The sequence below is a fragment of the Schistocerca cancellata genome, chromosome 9 (genome assembly GCF_023864275.1).
Source record: "Schistocerca cancellata isolate TAMUIC-IGC-003103 chromosome 9, iqSchCanc2.1, whole genome shotgun sequence".
Taxonomy (NCBI): domain Eukaryota; kingdom Metazoa; phylum Arthropoda; class Insecta; order Orthoptera; family Acrididae; genus Schistocerca; species Schistocerca cancellata.
In genome coordinates, this window is record NC_064634.1 from 366678305 (window position 1) to 366696781 (window position 18477).

Sequence of the window (18477 nt, forward strand, 5' to 3'; positions counted from 1 at the left end):
AAGTCGCATGACATGAATGGCTGGTAGACCCCGAACAGCAGGTTCAGCCGCCGAAATGGAAAGGTTTTTCACATGCTTCGCGCACGCAGGCACCTTCCCTTCGCGAAGTATGAGACCTGTATGAGTAAGTGTAGATACTGTAATGGGTGTGTGTGTACTGTAGTGGTATTTCCATCTGACGGATGGATCACCATCACCATCAACAGTGTCACGTACCCTCACTTAATGAGACACTGCGGAGAGGTTTTCTATTCATACCAGAAGACTGGCGCAAAGTCTGGTGATCATCAGAAACTTCACGCCACCATCTCTCCACCCCCCACCCTTTTCCTGCCAGCAAATTACAGGCAGTGAAAATGTTCACCTCCAGGATTCGAACAGGCTTACTTCCAGATAGATGATTAGGAAAACACATGTGTACGAGTCAGGCCGCCCATATGTTGCCAAGGTTGTTTCGATTACGCTGCAGAAGTTTCGCTGGGAAGCCCTTACACACCCTCCATACAGTCCCGATCTCTTCCCACGTCATTTTCAAATTTTTTGGGCCCTGAAGAAAGACTTTCGTTGCATTCCTCTCTGAAAGGATATAATTAGTATCAAATACAGGACGCACTTTGAGAGACAAAGTGTGGAAAAACCATAATAACGAAATTCTGTCTCGAAATCTGGCAGAAAACCCAAAGAGATTCTGGTGATACATAAAGCACACCAGTGGCAAGACGCAGTCAATACCTTCACTGCGCGATAACAACGGTGAAGGCACTGATGACAGTGCCACTAAAGCAGAGTTATTAAACACGGTTTTTCGAAACTCCTTCACCAAAGAAGACGAAGTAAATATTCCTGAATTCCAATCAAGAACAACTGCCAAGAAAAGAAACATAGAAGTAGATATCCTCGGAGTAACGAAGCAGCTTAAATCACTTAATGAAGGCAAGGCCTCCTGTCCAGATTGTATACCATTCAGGTTCTCCTCAGAATATGCTGATAAAATAGCTCCTCTGTACCTGAGGACTGGAAAATTGCTCAAGTCACACCAATATCCAAAAAGGGAAGTAGGAGTAATCAGCTAAATTACAGGCCTACATCACTAACGTCGATTTGCAGTAGGGTTTTGGAAGATATACTATATTCGAACATTATGAAGTACCTCGAAGAAAACGATTTATTGACACATAGTCAGTACGCATTCAGAATATATCGTTCTTGTCAGAAACAACTAGCTCTTTATACTCATTAAGTAATGAGTGCTATCTACAGGGGATGTCAAACTGATTTAATATTTTTTTAGATTTCCAGAAGGCCTTCGACACCGTTCCTCACAAGCGGCTTCTAACCAAACTGCGCGCCTATGGGATATCACCTCTGTTGTGGGAATGGATTCGTGATTTCCTGTCAGAAAGGTCAAATTTCGTAGTAACAGACGGAAAGTCATCGAGTAAAACAGAAGTAATATCCGGCGTTCCCCAAGGAAGTGTTATAGGCCCTCTATTGTTCCTGATCTATATTAACAACACAGGGGACAATCTGAGTAGCTGTCTTATATTGTTTGCAGATGATGCTGTCATTTACCGTCTTGTAAAGTCATCAGATGATCAGAACGTCTTGCAAAATGATTTAGATAAGATATCTGTATGGTGCGAAAAGTGGCAACTGACCCTGAATAAAGAAAAGTGTGAAGTTATTCACATGAGTACTAAAAGAATCAGCTAAATTTCGATTACGCGATAAGTCACACAGATTTGAAGGCTGTAAATTCAACTAAATACTTAGGGATTACAATTACAAATAACCTAAATTGGAACGATCACAGATAATATTGTGGGTAGAGCAAACCAAAGACTGCGATTCATCGGCAGAACACTTAGAAGGTGCAACATGTCTACCAAACAGACTGTTTACACCAAGCTTGTCCGCCCTATTCTGGAGTATTGTTGTGCGGCGTGAGATCCCCATCAGGTGGGACTGACGGATGACATCGAAAAAGTACAAAGAAGGGCAGCTCGTTTTGTATTGCGCGAAATAGGGGAGACAGTGTCACAGACATGATACGTGAATTGGAGTGGCAATCATTAAAACAAAGGCATTTTTCGTTGCGACGGGATCTTCTCATGAGATTTCAATCACCAGTTTTCTCCTCTGATTGCGAAAACATTCTGTTGGCAGCCACTTACATAGGGAGAAATGATCATCAGGATGAAATAAGAGAAATCAGGGCTCGCACATAAAAATTTTAGTGATCGTTTTTCCCGCGTGCCGTTCGACAGTGGAACGGTAGAGAGACAGCTTGAAGTTGTACATTGAACCCTCTGCTAGGCACATTATTGTGAATAGCAGAGTAATCATGTAGATGTAAAACAAGAGTATCGAAGCGTCTGATATGCCGTGTTACAGAAGGACGCTAAAACTTAGATGGACTGTTAAGGTAAAGAATGAAGGTTTCTCCGCAGAGTCGGCAATGAAAAGAACACTTGGGAAACACTGACAAGATGATGGGAGATAATTGAAGACTTCAGGAAATGTTCTCCACGGTAGTGGAGGGAGCTGTAGCGGGTAACAACCGTATAGGAAGTCAAAGAATGGAATACGCCCAACAAATAATCGAGGACGTTCAGTGTTAGTGCTGACGAAGAAAGAAAGAAAAATAGAGAGAGACAAGAAATCGACCAAGAACATAGACTGATTATTTGTGACAATACGAAAAGCAACCGATTCCAGTATATTATACTGTATCTGAAAGTATATCCCTCTTGGTTTAAGTCAATTATTAGCTCATCCTTACTGTAAATGTCTCATCACACTAAGTAAGTGTATTTGCAAGCAGATCTTACATTGCTTGAGAGTTAATTAGCCGCTCTACTACACGGAAAATACGCCAGAGAACACATTGTCTTCTTCATAATGACGCAGTAATTATAGTACGATTCTTGCAAGTCTTCTTCAGGGTCTCACAGGTCTTTTGGACCATGCTATGAAACGTAATTTAATTTATTGTCTTACCAAAAAGTTGAGCCCAGTGTAACCTTTACTCAGTCTATCTTCTAAGATAAGTCGCAGTTCAGTACAGCCTCACGTGTTACCACATTTGCGGAATCCAAACTTATCTTCCATGAAGCTCAATTCTACCACCTTTTCCATTCTTCTGTATATAATTTTTGCCAGTATTTTGCTACCATGACTTGTTATGGTTCTGTTACATTCACACTTGCCAGCATCTGCCTTCTTTGGTATCAGAAATTATATTTTTCTTGAAGTCTCACTTTCGACGTAGATCCTTCAGTTCTGTGCTAAATTCTTCTCACCGTATCATCTACTTCTTCTGCCTCCAAGTTTTCACTTAGAAAATCATCTTACGCCGTGTGTCGGTGTATACTTCTTGCGCCGGAGTAATTTTTTCTACCTCCCAGTTCACCTGCTGATGGTGTGTGGGAGGAAATACTATCGGTACACCTCCGTATAAGGCCTAATTCGCTGGCGATCTTCCAGTGAGATATTCCAGGTGGTTCTAATTAATGTGGAGCTCCCCACGGAGGTCCAGTGCGGGCTATAATTATCGTTATAGCAGCGAAACATGATAGATACGCTACGGTCGCAGGTTCGAATCCTGCCTTGGGCATGGATGTGTGTGATGTCCTTAGGTTAGTTAGGTTTAAGTAGTTCTAAGTTCTAGGGGACTTAGGACTTCAGAAGTTAAGTCCCATAGTGCTCAGAGCCATTTGAACCATGATAGATACGCTAACGCGTTAATGCGGAACCGATTCACGCTGGAAAGAAATTAGTTCCAACTTCGTCCACCACGAACCAATCTGGCGCTGCACAGCATCTATTCGATGTCTCCGGTGCTCATATTGAATAAATTGTGTAAGCGGCGGATAATAATCAAATCGACGTTATGCCTCTCTCACTTGTTTCACCTTTCCTGCCTACATCTCGTTCCTAATCCATTACATCTGGAAACACGTCTTTCGTGCATTCACAGCGCCAGATCTGAACCAGATGGCCAAAATTGGAACTCGTTTTTTCCAGCTTAAATCTGTTCCGTTTTAATTAGCATGTCTACCAGGTTTCACTACTGGCCATTAAAATTGCTACACCACGAAGATGACGTGCTACAGACGCGAAATTTAACCGACAGGAACAAGATGCTGTGATATGCAAATGATTAGCTTTTCAGAGCATTCACACAAGGTTGGCGCTGGTGGCGACACCTACAACGTGCTGACATGAGGAAAGTTTCCAAACAATTTCTCATACACAAACAGCAGTTGACCGACGTTGTCTGGTGAAACGTTGTTGTGATGCCTCATGTAAGGAGGAGAAATGCGTACCATCACGTTTCCGACTTTGATAAAGGTTGGATTGTAGCCTGTCGCGATAGCGGTTTATCGTATCGCGACATTTCTGCTTGCGTTGGTCGAGATCCAATGACTGTTACCAGAATATGGAATCGGTGGGTTCAAGAGGGTAATACGGAACCCCGCGCTGGATCCCAACGGCCTCGTATCACTAGCAGTCGAGATGACAGGCATCTTATCCGCATGGCTGTAACGGATTGTGCAGCCACGTCCCGATCGCTGAGTCAACAGATGGGGAAGTTAGCAGGACAACAACCATCTGCACGAACAGTTCGACGACGTTTGCAGCAGCATGGACTATCAGCTCGGAGACCATGGCTGCGGTTACCCTTGACGCTGCATCACACACAGGAGCGCCTGCGATGGTGTACTCAACGACGAACCTGGGTGCACGAATGGCAAAACGTCATTTTTTCGGATGAATCCAGGTTCTGTTTACAGTATCATGATGGTCGCAGCGGTGTTTGGTGACATTGCGGTGAACGCACATTGGAAGCGTGTATTCGTCATCGCCATACTGGCGTATCACCCGGCGTGATGGTATGGGGTGCCATTGGTTACAGGTCACTGTCACCTCTTGTTCGAATTAACGGCACTTTGAACAGTGGACGTTACATTTCAGATGTGTTACGACCCGTGGCTCTACCCTTCATTCGATCGCATGCGAAACCCTACATTTCAGCAGGACAATGCATGACCGCACGTGTAGGTCCTGTACGGACCTTTCTGGATACAGAAAATGTTCGACTGCTGCCCTGGCCAGTACATTCTTCAGGGCTCTCACGAATTGAAAAAGTCTGGTCAATGGTGGCCGAGCAACTGGCTCGTCGCAATACGCCGGTCACTACTCTTGATGAACTGTGGTATCGTGTTGAAGCTGTATGGGCAGCTGTACCTGTACAAGCCATCCAAGCTCTGTTTGACTCAATACCCAGGCGTATCAAGGCCTTTTTTACGGCCAGAGGTGGTTGTTCTGTGTACTGATTTTTCAGGATCTATGCACCCAAACTGCGTGAAAATGTAATCACATATCAGTTCTCGTATGATATATCTGTCCATTGAATACCCGTTTATCATCTACATTTCTTCTTGGTGTAGCAATTTTAATGGCCAGTAGCGTAACTACAACCCACAGACGACTGCGAGTAGCTGCACTTTAATTACAAACGCGCGGTAAACTGGAAAATTTTAAACTTTGTTTGAAATTGTGCACTAGTAATTTTGAGGGTAATGCTCTCTCCATAACGCAGTCGCTTCCTTGGAACGTTTCCAGTTAGGTTTTGTTGATTGTTGTACTCTAGCGCTGTTTAAACAAACCAATGCCAAGCGCGTATGTCTCTTCCAAACCTCTTCTCTTTGTTCCTCTATTACAACATTGGTAACGGTCCCAGACCGATGAATATTGTTGAAGAACTAGTTAAAGGATCTCTTTGGAAACGACATTAATCGAAGTTGAATTAGAATTCATCAGATCAATCTCAGTCTAGCACCTGTCATGGCCATAGCGATATATATGAGTTATTCCGAATTAAATCGTTCCATCAGATACTTAACAGCTATGAATGATTCCAGGAACTGAAATCCGATCGTGTAGTCAATCCATCTCGTCTGCTTTCATCTAGTGACGTCCATTAATTTCCTATGTGGGAGCGCGGGCGGCAGCGGACACACCAGGAACCGCGGTGTTGGCCGTCGAATGGCGCTAGCTGCGCAGCATTTGTGCACCGCCACCGTCAGTGTCAGCCAGTTTTCCGTGGCATACGGAGCTCCATCGCAGTCTTTAACACTGGTAGCATGCCGCGACAGTGTGGACGTGAACCGTATGTGCAGTTGACGGACTTTGAGCGAGGGCGTATAGTGGACATGCGGGAGGCCGGGTGGACGTACCGCCGAATTGCTCAACACGTGGGGCGTGAGGTCTCCACAGTACATCGATGTTGTCGCCAGTGGTCGGCGGAAGGTCCACGTGCCCGTCGACCTGGGACCGGACCGCAGCGACGCACGGATGCACGCCAAGACCGTAGGATCCTACGCAGTGCCGTAGGGGACCGCACAGCCACTTCCCAGCAAATTAGGGACACTGTTGCTCCTGGGGTATCGGCGAGGACCATTCGCAACCGTCTCCATGAAGCTGGGCTACGGTCCCGCACACCGTTAGGCCGTCTTTCGCTAACGCCCCAACATCGTGCAGCCCGCCTCCAGTGGTGTCGCGACAGGCGTGAATGGAGGGACGAATGGAGACGTGTCGTCTTCAGCGATGAGAGTCGCTTCTGCCTTGGTGCCAATTATGGTCGTATGCGTGTTTAGTGCCGTGCAGGTGAGCGCCACAATCAGGACTGCATACGACCGAGGCACACAGGGCCAACACCCGGCATCATGGTGTGGGGAGCGATCTCCTTCACTGGCCGTACACCACTGGTGATCGTCGAGGGGACACTGAATAGTGCACGGTACATCCAAACCGTCATCGAACCCATCGTTCTACCATTCCTAGACCGGCAAGGGAACTTGCTGTTCCAACAGGACAATGCACGTCCGCATGTATCCCGTGCCACCCAACGTGCTCTAGAAGGTGTAAGTCAACTACCCTGTCCAGCAAGATCTCCGGATCTGTCCCCCATTGAGCATGTTTGGGACTGGATGAAGCGTCGTCTCACGCGGTCTGCACGTCCAGCACGAACGCTGGTCCAACTGAGGCGCCAAGTGGAAATGGCATGGCAAGCTGTTCCACAGGACTACATCCAGCATCTCTACGATCGTCTCCATGGGAGAATAGCAGCCTGCATTGCTGCGAAAGGTGGATATACACTGTACTAGTGCCGACATTGTGCATGCTCTGTTGCCTGTGTCTATGTGCCTGTGGTTCTGTCAGTGTGATCATGTGATGTATCTGACCCCAGGAATGTGTCAATAAAGTTTCCCCTTCCTGGGACAATGAATTCACGGTGTTCTTATTTCAATTTCCAGGAGTGTAGTTGAAACAAGTATCAAGGGAGATAATTTTACACAGAAGAGTTATTAAGAAATATTTTGCTAATTGCCGAGATGTGAGAACTTTATGAAAAGGTGTATTGTTGTTATGGCTTAATGAAGCACAGTTAAACTTGAAGTCTTTCTTCTCATTTATCAGTTGCTAAAATTAGTTCATCATTTTCATGTACTTGTATGACTGTGAATAGCAACCGAAATTTGATTTTTGGCCGTCATATCATTATTCCTAATAGCAAATAGTTGCAGAGCAGACAAGTGTTCCCTGCGCACAGGTAAGCTAATAAATTTAATTACAATCAAATCTCTCATGTCCACAGTAAGGCACAGTATTCCCAGAATGTATATGTGAAATTGATATTAGTATCAGCTCAGAGGCTTAATACCACTGAAAAGTACTATCTTCTGAATTTGCAAGCAGTTTTATCAGAAAGTCAGATGTGTTAATTTTTATGTTCATTTGCTGTTGAATTAAAATAACAGTTGTGGTACAGTGATTGTTTGAAGGACTAAAGATAAATATTAGTAATATTCAGAGCCAGTATTTTAAACTGAGTCATTTTGTTTTGCACTCAGATGGTATACATAAATTTCAATGAAAAAGGATTGTTTTCTCACAGGCGAATTGTTTGATGTACCGACTAGTATGTATTTCATATCGTGTAGCGTGAGCTCCACATTTTTCCGTTCATAAATTATCGCATAGTTTTGTTGCCCTGCACTGAGACTTACATATTTCGATGTCAAAAATAAGTTTTACACATTTCTCAGATACCAGTTTGACACTTTGGAGTACGAGTTTCAATATTTCTGAAACTTTCAAACGTTTTTACTAATCATCAAATTCTGTTATGCTATCACATTGTACTAAGTATCGACCACCTATAGCATCCTTCACGGAGAGAGTATACTTTGTATGAGCTTTCTGCTTATTACTTTTCTACCAGTCACATAACATCCACGAAAGGTATGTCCATAGAAAATACGAATACTTCCTAATTCACATTTTACTAGATTTTTGTCAGCAAGAGAAAACGGAAAATGATGATACAACACTACTGGAAATGTTTGGAACCCATACTCAACCGGCATATTCAGTTGAAATGAGAACAGTGGAGAACAGAAAAACAGAGTTGAGATATGACTACAAGTGGTTTTTGGTAATACATGTTCTGGCATTCTTCATTGTATCCACTATGCAGCAGACATTTTACTCCTGTCTTTGTGCTCGGAGGTTGCGAGCTAGACTTGGAAAAATCAAAATTTTTATTTCCTGGCTTAGTGGTGGCCAGCAATCGTCCTCCTTGCTCCCTCGTTTGGCCACATTTTTCCATTGTTCTACAACAAACTGTAGACAAATGAATCAAATTAATCCGTAATGTGGACGTACGGCTGTGCTGTCAGGGTGCTGCTAATGACAAACAAAGGCCCCCTGCTATGAAATGAAATACCGTTTAGATACTCTTTAGACCTAGACCTCCCAGATGTCGGTCCACATGGTGAGGGGCAGTCAAGTTGGTATCCAAACGTTGTCTGGGGCGTCTCCAGACATATCTTCGGTATGGAATATCACTGACTCGCGTACAATTGTCTTCAGTGACGAGTCCCACTTTTAGATGAGTCCCGATCATCAGCAAAGACGTGTCTGGAGACGCGTCAGTCAGCTTTGAGATACCAACCTGAACGTGGTCCGTCATACGACCCGACACCCAGGACCCCTTTGGATGTCGCCCGCGGCACGATCTACTACGCAAAGTTTTGTTGCCCTTAATGGCAATCCATCCTGGTTTTACACACCCTGCCGCCCTTGATGAGAGTTTCTACCGCTTGTCAAACCCTACCTTGGTCAGCAAGGTCACCGGTTCTCTCCCCAGTTGAGGACGTATGGAGCATTATGGGCACGCCCTCCAACCAGTTCGTGATTTTGACGATCTAACGCGCCAGTTGGACGGAATTTGGCACGATATCCCTCAGTAGGATATCCATCAATCAATGGAACACCGAATAACTTTTTGCATAAAGGGCAGAGGTGAAACAACGTGTTAATTGACTTTCTAAGTTCGTGAAGTTATTTCTCTTGAACAAATCATCCAATTCTACTGAACCCATAATCATTTCTATGTCTATACACGTACATCACATCTACCAACTTCAGTTCCATTCAGATAATTCCTTAGTAATTTGTCTTGGACTGTATTTTTAAAGCTGGCGAACTAAATCTCTAAATCCAGCATTCTTGCACTTAAAAGTGAATCTCACTAAAAATTATGTTAATCAACCACTTAAAAGAGCACACTAGTCGAATTGGAACGCTGTGGATGCTGTAGAACTGAATCGTTCATGGGACCCTCCACAAATGACATATACTAAGATGACAAAAGTCATGGGATATCTCCTAACATCGTGTCGGATCTCCTTGTCCCCAGTGTAGTGCAGCCACTCGACGTGTCACGGGCTCCACAAGTAGTTGGAGATCCCCTGCAGAAATTTTGACTTCAATAGTCTTCCACAATTGCGGAAGTGTTGCTAGTGTAGGATTTCGTGCGCGAACAGACCTCTCGATTACGTCCTGTAAATGTTCGAAGGGATTCACTTTGGGCGATCTGGGAGCGCAAAATCATTCACTGGAATTGTCAGAATGCTCTTCAAACCAATAGTAAGCAATTTTGACCCAATGACAAGGCACATTGTCATCCACATAAATTACATCGTTGTTTGGGAACATGAGATCAATGAATTACTCCAAATGGTCTCCATACAGTCGAACATAACCATTTCCCGTCAATGATCGGTGCAGCCAGACCAGAGGACCTAGTCCATTCCACGTAAACAAACACACACCATTAAGGAACCACCACCAGCTTCCATAGTGACTTGCTGACAACTTGGATCCATGGCTTCGTGGGGTCTGCGACACATTCGAACCCTGCCATCAGCCCTTACCAATTGAAGTCGGGACTTTTCTGAACAGGTAACTGTTTTCTAGTCGTCTAGGATCCAATTGATGTGGTCATGAGCCCGCGATAGGAGCTACAGGCGATGTTATGCTGCTAGAAAGGCACTCATATCGATCATCTGCTGCCATATCCCATCAATTTCGCCGCACTGTTCGAACGGATACGTTCGTCGTACGTCCCACACTGTTTTCTGCTGTTATTTCACGCAGTGTTGCTTGTCTGTTAGCACTGACAATTGCATGCAAACGTCGCTGTTCTCGGTCGTTAAGTGAAGGCTATTATACGTGGTGAGAGATAATGCCCGAAATTTGGTGTTCTCGGCACATCTTGCAGAACTAGCACTCCTGCAAGAAAGGATATTGCGGGGACATGGCTTAACCACAGCCTGGGGGTGTTCCCAGAATGAGATTTTCACTCTGCAGCGGAGTGTGCGCTGATATGAAACTTCATGGCAGATTAAAACTGTGTGTCGGACGGAGACTCCATAATGGATATATCCCCCAGGCTGTGGCTAAGCCATGTCTCCGCAATATCCTTTCTTCAGGAGTGCTAGTTCTGGAAGGTTCGTAGGAGATCTTCTGTGAAGTTTGGAAGGTAGGAGACGAGGTACTGACAGAAGTAAAAGCTGTGAGGACGGGGCGTGAGTCGTGCTTGGGTAGGTCAGTTGGTAGAGCACTTGCTCGCGAAAGGCAAAGGTCCCGAGTTTGAGTCTCGGTCCGGCACACAGTTTTAAACTGCCAGGAAGTTTCATATCAGCGCACACTCCGCTGCAGAGTGAAAATCTCATTCTAGGCAATATTACTTGCACACCATTCTACGCATCGCTTACAAATTCTGGAACAGCAGGCTTCAGCTCACCATCCGATAAACTTGATTCAGGTTACCTGAGCTTTCATAAATCATTTCACGCCTTCAAGAATGCGCCAACCGATTCCTTCCATCATACTCGTCCAGATGGAACTAGCGTTAAGTGTCTAATGCTCTCGCGGTCGTTCAGATGCTAAATTTCATTCGTTTCTTTGGAAGCACCCTGAATATGGTTAAAGACGTGGAGCCCTGGAGACTCACCTTCTCTCTCTGGCAGTTTGCCCTCAGCTGCCAAGTTCAGAAGAGAATCCAGGACCTTCTCCATGGCGACGATATTTTCTTCATGCTCCTCGGCGGAAATTTCCTTTGGTTCCACTTCTCCTTCGTCCTCAGTTTCCTCCCTGAAACAGTGGTTATTAAGCAGCTTTACAATGGCATGCTACGAAGGACTACTCGCAGAACTCAAACTAACAACTACAAATGTGTTCAAAAACTAAGCAGAACCTGGAAAAAGGAGAAGATTTGCTGCGAATGACTCTAAGTCCTTCCCTTCAAGCGGCAACTGTGCTATCGATATAATGAAGTAGAAGTACTCCCTGCTTCGAATAAGCACATGGTTCGTAGATAACGGAAAGTAGTGCATGAGATCCATTATGTCTGACAAACAGCTGTGTTCACAATTCCCATGTACATTGCGTCTCACGTCAATGCCACTCCGAAGGTAAAGCTGCACACATTCGAAGATCACATGTAAAGTTATTAGAGGTATTTAAGTTCCGTCTGTGCAACTTCTTAAGATGAAATCCTTGAACTAAACAATCCATTTGTTTGCGTTTCCACGAGTGAAAAACTCGAAAGCTGCACATAGGTAAAATACGACTAAGGCTCAATAAGAAAACTGCGGACTTCAACATGTACCACACAAATACTCAAAACGGCAACCACAGGCCGAACGGGTGCGAACCTTACTAACATACCACTAACAAGTGAACATTCCCAAGTGTAAATAAACGATGTTGATGAAACTTCGTGGATGCATGTAGAGAGGACAACATAATGCAATACGTATTTTTTTTTTGTGCCCAGATTTACTTTCCGGTATTAAAACATATCCCAAAATGTAATTTGGTATGTTAGGCTGAAAGGGCATATCTTTGAAACGATGATATATTAAAAATGTTTTTAATATAAAAGTTGGTATATAATGAACGTTTTAGAAAACTATCTGGTCGAATTTTATAATAATTTGATACTCTGCAAAATCGCCATCCCCCCTACCTAATTTCGAAAAATGAAAACTTGTTACAACATAAATTGAAGAAGCTTTCAAGTCATATACAATTATGTGTAATAAAGCTGGTTTCTGAAATCCATTTTTGGAAAATAAGCTGTGCACAATGTGCAGTCGGAGTATTTCCAACGTACGCATTTAAAACACCTAAACGTTCATTGATATTCTAATTATTTATTTTACTTATATTTTTTGTTTTAAATTGTTATTTTATATTTTACATTCATGTTTTTCTTTGCTTTTAGTTTACCGTTTCACATACATGTAGCTCGTTAATTAAAAATACAAGATGAGGCTGAAGTCTGGATACATCCCTATAAAAGTCAAACGGTATGAGGAATTGTATTAGCGTCTGGTATCGGGGCGCAACTTATAGAAACCATGGGGACAGCGGCGGTCATCTTTAAATCGGCCATTTTGCATTTGGGTTACGTGTTTCAAATGGAAGGGAATCACGTTTTGAACTGTCTCTTTCTCAGGAATACATATGAGAAATCTGTTTTAGAATATCTTTATGTGCTTAGGAGTCACGATCTGTTAAAGTTTAAAATTTCAAGAAGATTATCAATTCAGTTTAGGGTTGCAGGTGAAACGAAATGTCGTGCGGCTAGGGCACCCCGTCGGGTAGACCTGTCGCCTGGTGCAAGTGTTTTTAGTTGACGCCACTTCGGCGACTTGCGTGTCGAAGTGTTGCTGGTGATACAATGGCACTTACACAGCAGGAACGCATTGAACTTGTGTTAATGAGTGATGAACGAAATACCAGAGTGACTGCTGCCTGGTATCCTGAGAGAAATGACATTTCGCATATGACAATATTCAAGTTACTGGAGAAATTTCGTACAAAAGGTTTAAAGAGGAGACTTCGACAGCAGTTATAGCAACGTTTATGAACGTCCACATTGCAGTACGCACAGGCTATCAGTAGTATAAGGTGTCAGTCAGCGTTCAATCCTGCGTGTGTCGCATACACATCAACGACACCCGTACAAGTCATAGTTGCAACACCATCTCTCACTGAATGACCCTGGTCGTCCGGTACAGTTTGCAGAATGGTCTCTGGATCAGTGTGTAAGGAATCCAAACTTCATATGACACGTGTTGTTCAGCGACGAAGCTAATTTTTATGTGCAAGGAGAAGTAAACAAAGAGAATCATCGTCACTGGTCAGATGCAAACCCCTCGTGGGTGGATTCCTGTTAAGGTGCTGGTGGTGAAAAATTGATGGTTTGGTGTGGGATTTGGGACAGAATAATTCAGAGTTCGGTGTTTACCGATGGAATCTTGAATAGGGTGATGTATCTTAACACTATGCCGTCCGGCGACACCACAGTGGTGTCGTCTGCATTGTATCGCTCAATGGCCAGCGACACCAGCGACACCATATCGCGCAGTGACCGGCGACAGCACGTTAGTATCTTTTACATTCTGTTGGTGTTTTGTTTAGGTAACAATAAGTTACACACGTCAACAAGTGTTCTGTTTTTATAAGTACTTGTGCTGTTTCATCATGGCGGACGAAAGAGACAACAGGATTATTTACGATGAATGCGCGGACGTCTTGTCTGACGTGCCGGACGACTTGGTCGATTGGGAACAAGACATTGGATATCAAAAAAATGAAAGAGAAGCAGAATTGTAGGAAGATAGTGAAATACGTCCAAGAAGAATTCGGCGAACACTACGGTTGCCAACTGATTCGGCTGAATCAGACGAAGAAGGCAGTCCACCGTGATCAGATTTTGATTTACCGAGGACCAATAATAAATTTGAAGGTTCCCCGGGTCCAAACATATTTCCCAAACATACACAGAGCGTCGAGGATATCGTACAATTATCTATTGGGAATGATCTATTTGAATATATTAGCAACGAAACCAAAAAGCACTACAGTCAAAATTGCAATAGAAGGAAACTGGATTAAAAAATTGACAAGTTTGTCGACGTTACGGGACCCGAACTTGGAAAATGGTTTGAGTTTGCTATCCTTATGGGAACTGTAATAAAAGCAATGATCAATGATTATTGATCAACGAATCCGTTGATAGACACACCGATATTTCGTAAAACGATGTCCCGCAACTGATTCAGACAAATATTATCATTTTTACAATTTTCCGACAGCAACAATAAACTGGATAATGCCTCCAAAAAGTTTAAATAAACGTTTAATCTAAATCAAAACATCTCAACTGATGAAGGAATGATACTGTGGCGTGGATGGTTAAATTTTAAAGTTTACAATCCGTCGAAAATTACGAAATACAGGATATTCATTCGGATGCTGTGTGATTCGAGTACGGGATACATTTCCTCATTCAAGATATATTCCGGCGCTGGACAGCCTTTAGCAGAAATAGTGATGGAACTGTTGACACCTTCTGATGGGAAGTGGCATCACCTCGGCATGGATAATTATTATAACAGTGTAGAACTTGCAGAGAAGTTACTTGAAAAGAAATTTCGAGTTTGTGGAACGATGGGGCAAAATAGAGGATTTCCGGAAAATTAAAGCGAGCAAAAGTCAATGCGTTTGAAGCTTGTCATCAACGGAAAGGTGACAAGCGGCCGACGACAAGCGAGACGTGCGGACGGCAAAGCGTTAATATGCTATGTGATTATGTGCTTCCAACGCTACTGAATCCGCAGTATGACTTCCCAACCTTCTTCCAACAAGGTGGTGCACCTTCCAACTATGCTGCTGAAGACATTTTCTGGATAAACAGTTTGGAGATCAGTGGATAGGTAGGAAGGGTCCTACCGAATAACCAACAAGGTCGCCTCTTGCCCTTCATCTGTGAGGACATTTCAAATCAATTGTGTATGAGATGAAAATCAACAATATAGCCCATCTTTGCTGGCATATTGAGGGGGAGTGTGCCTCTGTTGAGCCACATGCAGCAGGACTGACAAAAAAGACTCCAATTGTGTCCAGCGCAATGGAGGTCATGTTAAGTGTATGCTGTAATGCCGACTCTGACAAGTGTCCTAAATTTTAACAGGTTATAATTCAGCCAGAAATAACGATAACATAAAATAGATTTCACATATGTATTCTTGAGAAAGAGGCAGGTCAAAATGAAGAGCCTTTCCATTTGAAACACGTAACCCAAATCCAAGATGGCGGATTTCAAGATGGCCGTCGCTGTCGCCATAGTTTCTATAAACCGCGCCCCCACCTACACGCACCCCATACCAGACGCCATTATAATTCCTCACACCGTTCGACGCTTTTGCCTCACCCTGTAATAAGTAACTGATTACTATTATACATAAGCATTACCACAATGCCAACAAGTAAAGAAATGCTTAAAACATAACGTTTCCTTACACCATATGCATAAAATGAACGGAATTTCTTCACGTAATACACACGACAGACAACACAATGTAAAACAAAATTCAGCAGGACTTCGAATTGTCATGGGTGATCCTCTAAATGGTTCAAATGGCTCTGAGCACTATGGGACTTAACATCTATGGTCATAAGTCCCCTAGAACTTAGAACTACCTAAACCTAACTAACCTAAGGACAGCACACAACACCCAGCCATCACGAGGCAGAGAAAATCCCAGACCCCGCCGGGAATCGAACCCGGGAACCCGGGCGTGGGAAGCGAGAACGCTACCGCACGACCACGAGATGCGGGCGATCCTCTAAATATCTTTATTTGTACCAGGCATATTTCAGTACATTGGTATGCCATGGCGAAGAGAATCGATTATGTACTAGTGATTGCAGCTTCAGCTTCTTTACATAGTTTCTCAAATGGGAACTGATATCGTAATCATTCAGCAAAACTATATCTGAAAATCTTCTCACAAAGATCGTCCAACATCGAAAGCCATAGACATCCAATGACTGTACCTGTACTGTCGAGCTTTTTTGGGATCACCAGATGGACAAGATTATTGTCCTCAGGTACGATTGTCTGAGCGGTTCTTTCACAATGACCGCCTGAAAAATCTAACAATTGCATAGATTTTTCTCCTTCACTAGAAAATAAAACCACTGTAAAACATCTGTTGTTCACCAGATTTCGATGGTGTCATAAAGAAACTTGGGGCTTCAAAAAGAGATTCTCGAATTCTCTACCCAAACTTACTGTTACTTTCCTTTAAAATTATGAAAAGGCGGTAAAAACGTTTTGGCATTATACCTGAGGATAAGGAATTTGTTCATCTGCTCTCCGTCACAGGTAAAATCAAGGGAAGTATATGGCTTTTGATATCGGACTAACTTTGTGAGATTTTCAGATGTAGTTCTGTTGAATGATTATGATGTCAATCTACACTTGAAAAACAATATACTCAAGCTGCAATTACTAGTACAAAGAGATTCTCTTCGCCAAGGCTTCCCAGTTTACTGGAATATGCCTGACACAAATCAGCATATTTAGACAATCACTTGTGACAAATTGAAACCATAATGAATTTTGTTTTATATTGTGTTCTGCGTCGTATATATTACGTAAAGAAATGTATTTTATGTGCATGGTGTAAAAATCGATGATTTAAGCCTTTCTTTACAGATTATCATTACTGTATTGATTTTGTATCATAATAATGAAGTTCTTAGTTTCAATTAACAAAGTACAATTTGTGAAACTTAAACTAAAAAACAAAAACAACACGAATGTAAAATAACAATTTAAGACACAAAACAAATACAAGTAAAATAAGTAACAAGAGTAATAAAGAATGTTTAATTATTTTAATTAGGTACATTCAGAAAACTCCGACATAAAATTGAATATAGCTTGTTTTCCAAGAATGGTATTCCAGAAACCAGCTTTATCACACATGTATGAATGTGGCTTGGATACTTTTTTAATTTATGTTCTAACAAAAGTTTTCGTTTTCCAAAATTAATTAGTGGTAGTGTGTATTTTGTGTGTGTATTTTGCAAAATTTATAATTGTTAAAATGTTGATCGCACTGTTTTCAAGAATGCTAACTACATATCAACTTTTATTCGAAGAACATTTTTACATACTGTCGTTTCGAAGATATTCCTTCCAAACCTAATACGCCAAATTAGCTTTTGAACGTGGTTTACCCCTTAAAACTGAAATCGGGCACAAACCAAAAAGCATGTATTGCATTACTTTGCCCTCTCTACACTACCGCAGAGTTTCATCAGTATCGTTTATTTACACTTGACAATATTCTCTTGCAAGTGATAATGAATAACACCTCTCAGAAAAGGGTTTAAAACACAGTGATGAGCAGCCAGCAAAAGAACACCGTATAAAAGATCTCATTTTAGGATCTGAATATATTCTCATCACAGACGAAAGAAACGACAATACTGTAATGTAAATACAGAACTAACAAGAGTATAAAAGACGAAATTAAAAACGTAGCAACACAGATTAAAACAGAAACCAATAATGCAATGGTAACTGTGGTGAATGAATCAAAACTAGAATTCTCGTTGTCACTACAGAGACAGAGCTGCGCAGTTGTAAGCTGGCACTGTAAGTTACTTTATTTTCAAAGTAGGCCTACTGTTTGAAATAAAGAGAGAGTCGTAGGTCACTATCGACTGGTAGACAACGGGAGGTTGATTCAGTCGCATAATTGACAAGGTCTTTTTTGTTCTCTATGCACAATGGCTCCTTCCCATGTGTGGCGTGACAGATGTTTCTCAGGCAGGAAGCCTACCTATGTAGCGTGACAAGTGACATGATGCATGCCGTGGCAGAATGTGGCAATGGCATGTACCTCGACGACAACAGAAGTAATGCAGTATCTCCAGGCCTGCAGGTGACACTGAATGACACAGACAGAAATCATAGAGTGGCATGTAGGACGCCAAGACCTTCAAAACCTAGCAGGAAAATGGTGAAGTTTGCGTCATAGAGAAAAGATCTGAAACCTTCATAGCGAAGAAGAAAGTCGTGAAGTCAGATCTGACAATATGTGAGGATCTCAGTTCTGAAAGATTAAAGATTTTTCACACTGTGATCTCGAGAGTGGGGCTACAAAACATGTGGACAAACGACGGCAGGATAATGGTGAAGACCGAAAATGGAAAAAGATCAGTTTGCAGTGCTGATGAACTCGAATATCCATG

The 18477-nt window shown here is 42.7% G+C and overlaps 1 protein-coding gene across 1 annotated transcript in view; it reads right to left on the minus strand.

Annotated features, from left to right (window-relative positions):
- The window catches only part of LOC126101420 (coiled-coil domain-containing protein 96-like), a 188040-nt gene that overhangs the window by 122202 nt on the left and 47361 nt on the right, over positions 1–18477 (minus strand). The window contains exon 3 of the mRNA XM_049912081.1: positions 11369–11508. Within this exon, the coding sequence (XP_049768038.1) occupies positions 11369–11508 (140 nt within the window). The remainder of the gene's footprint in view (positions 1–11368; positions 11509–18477) is intronic.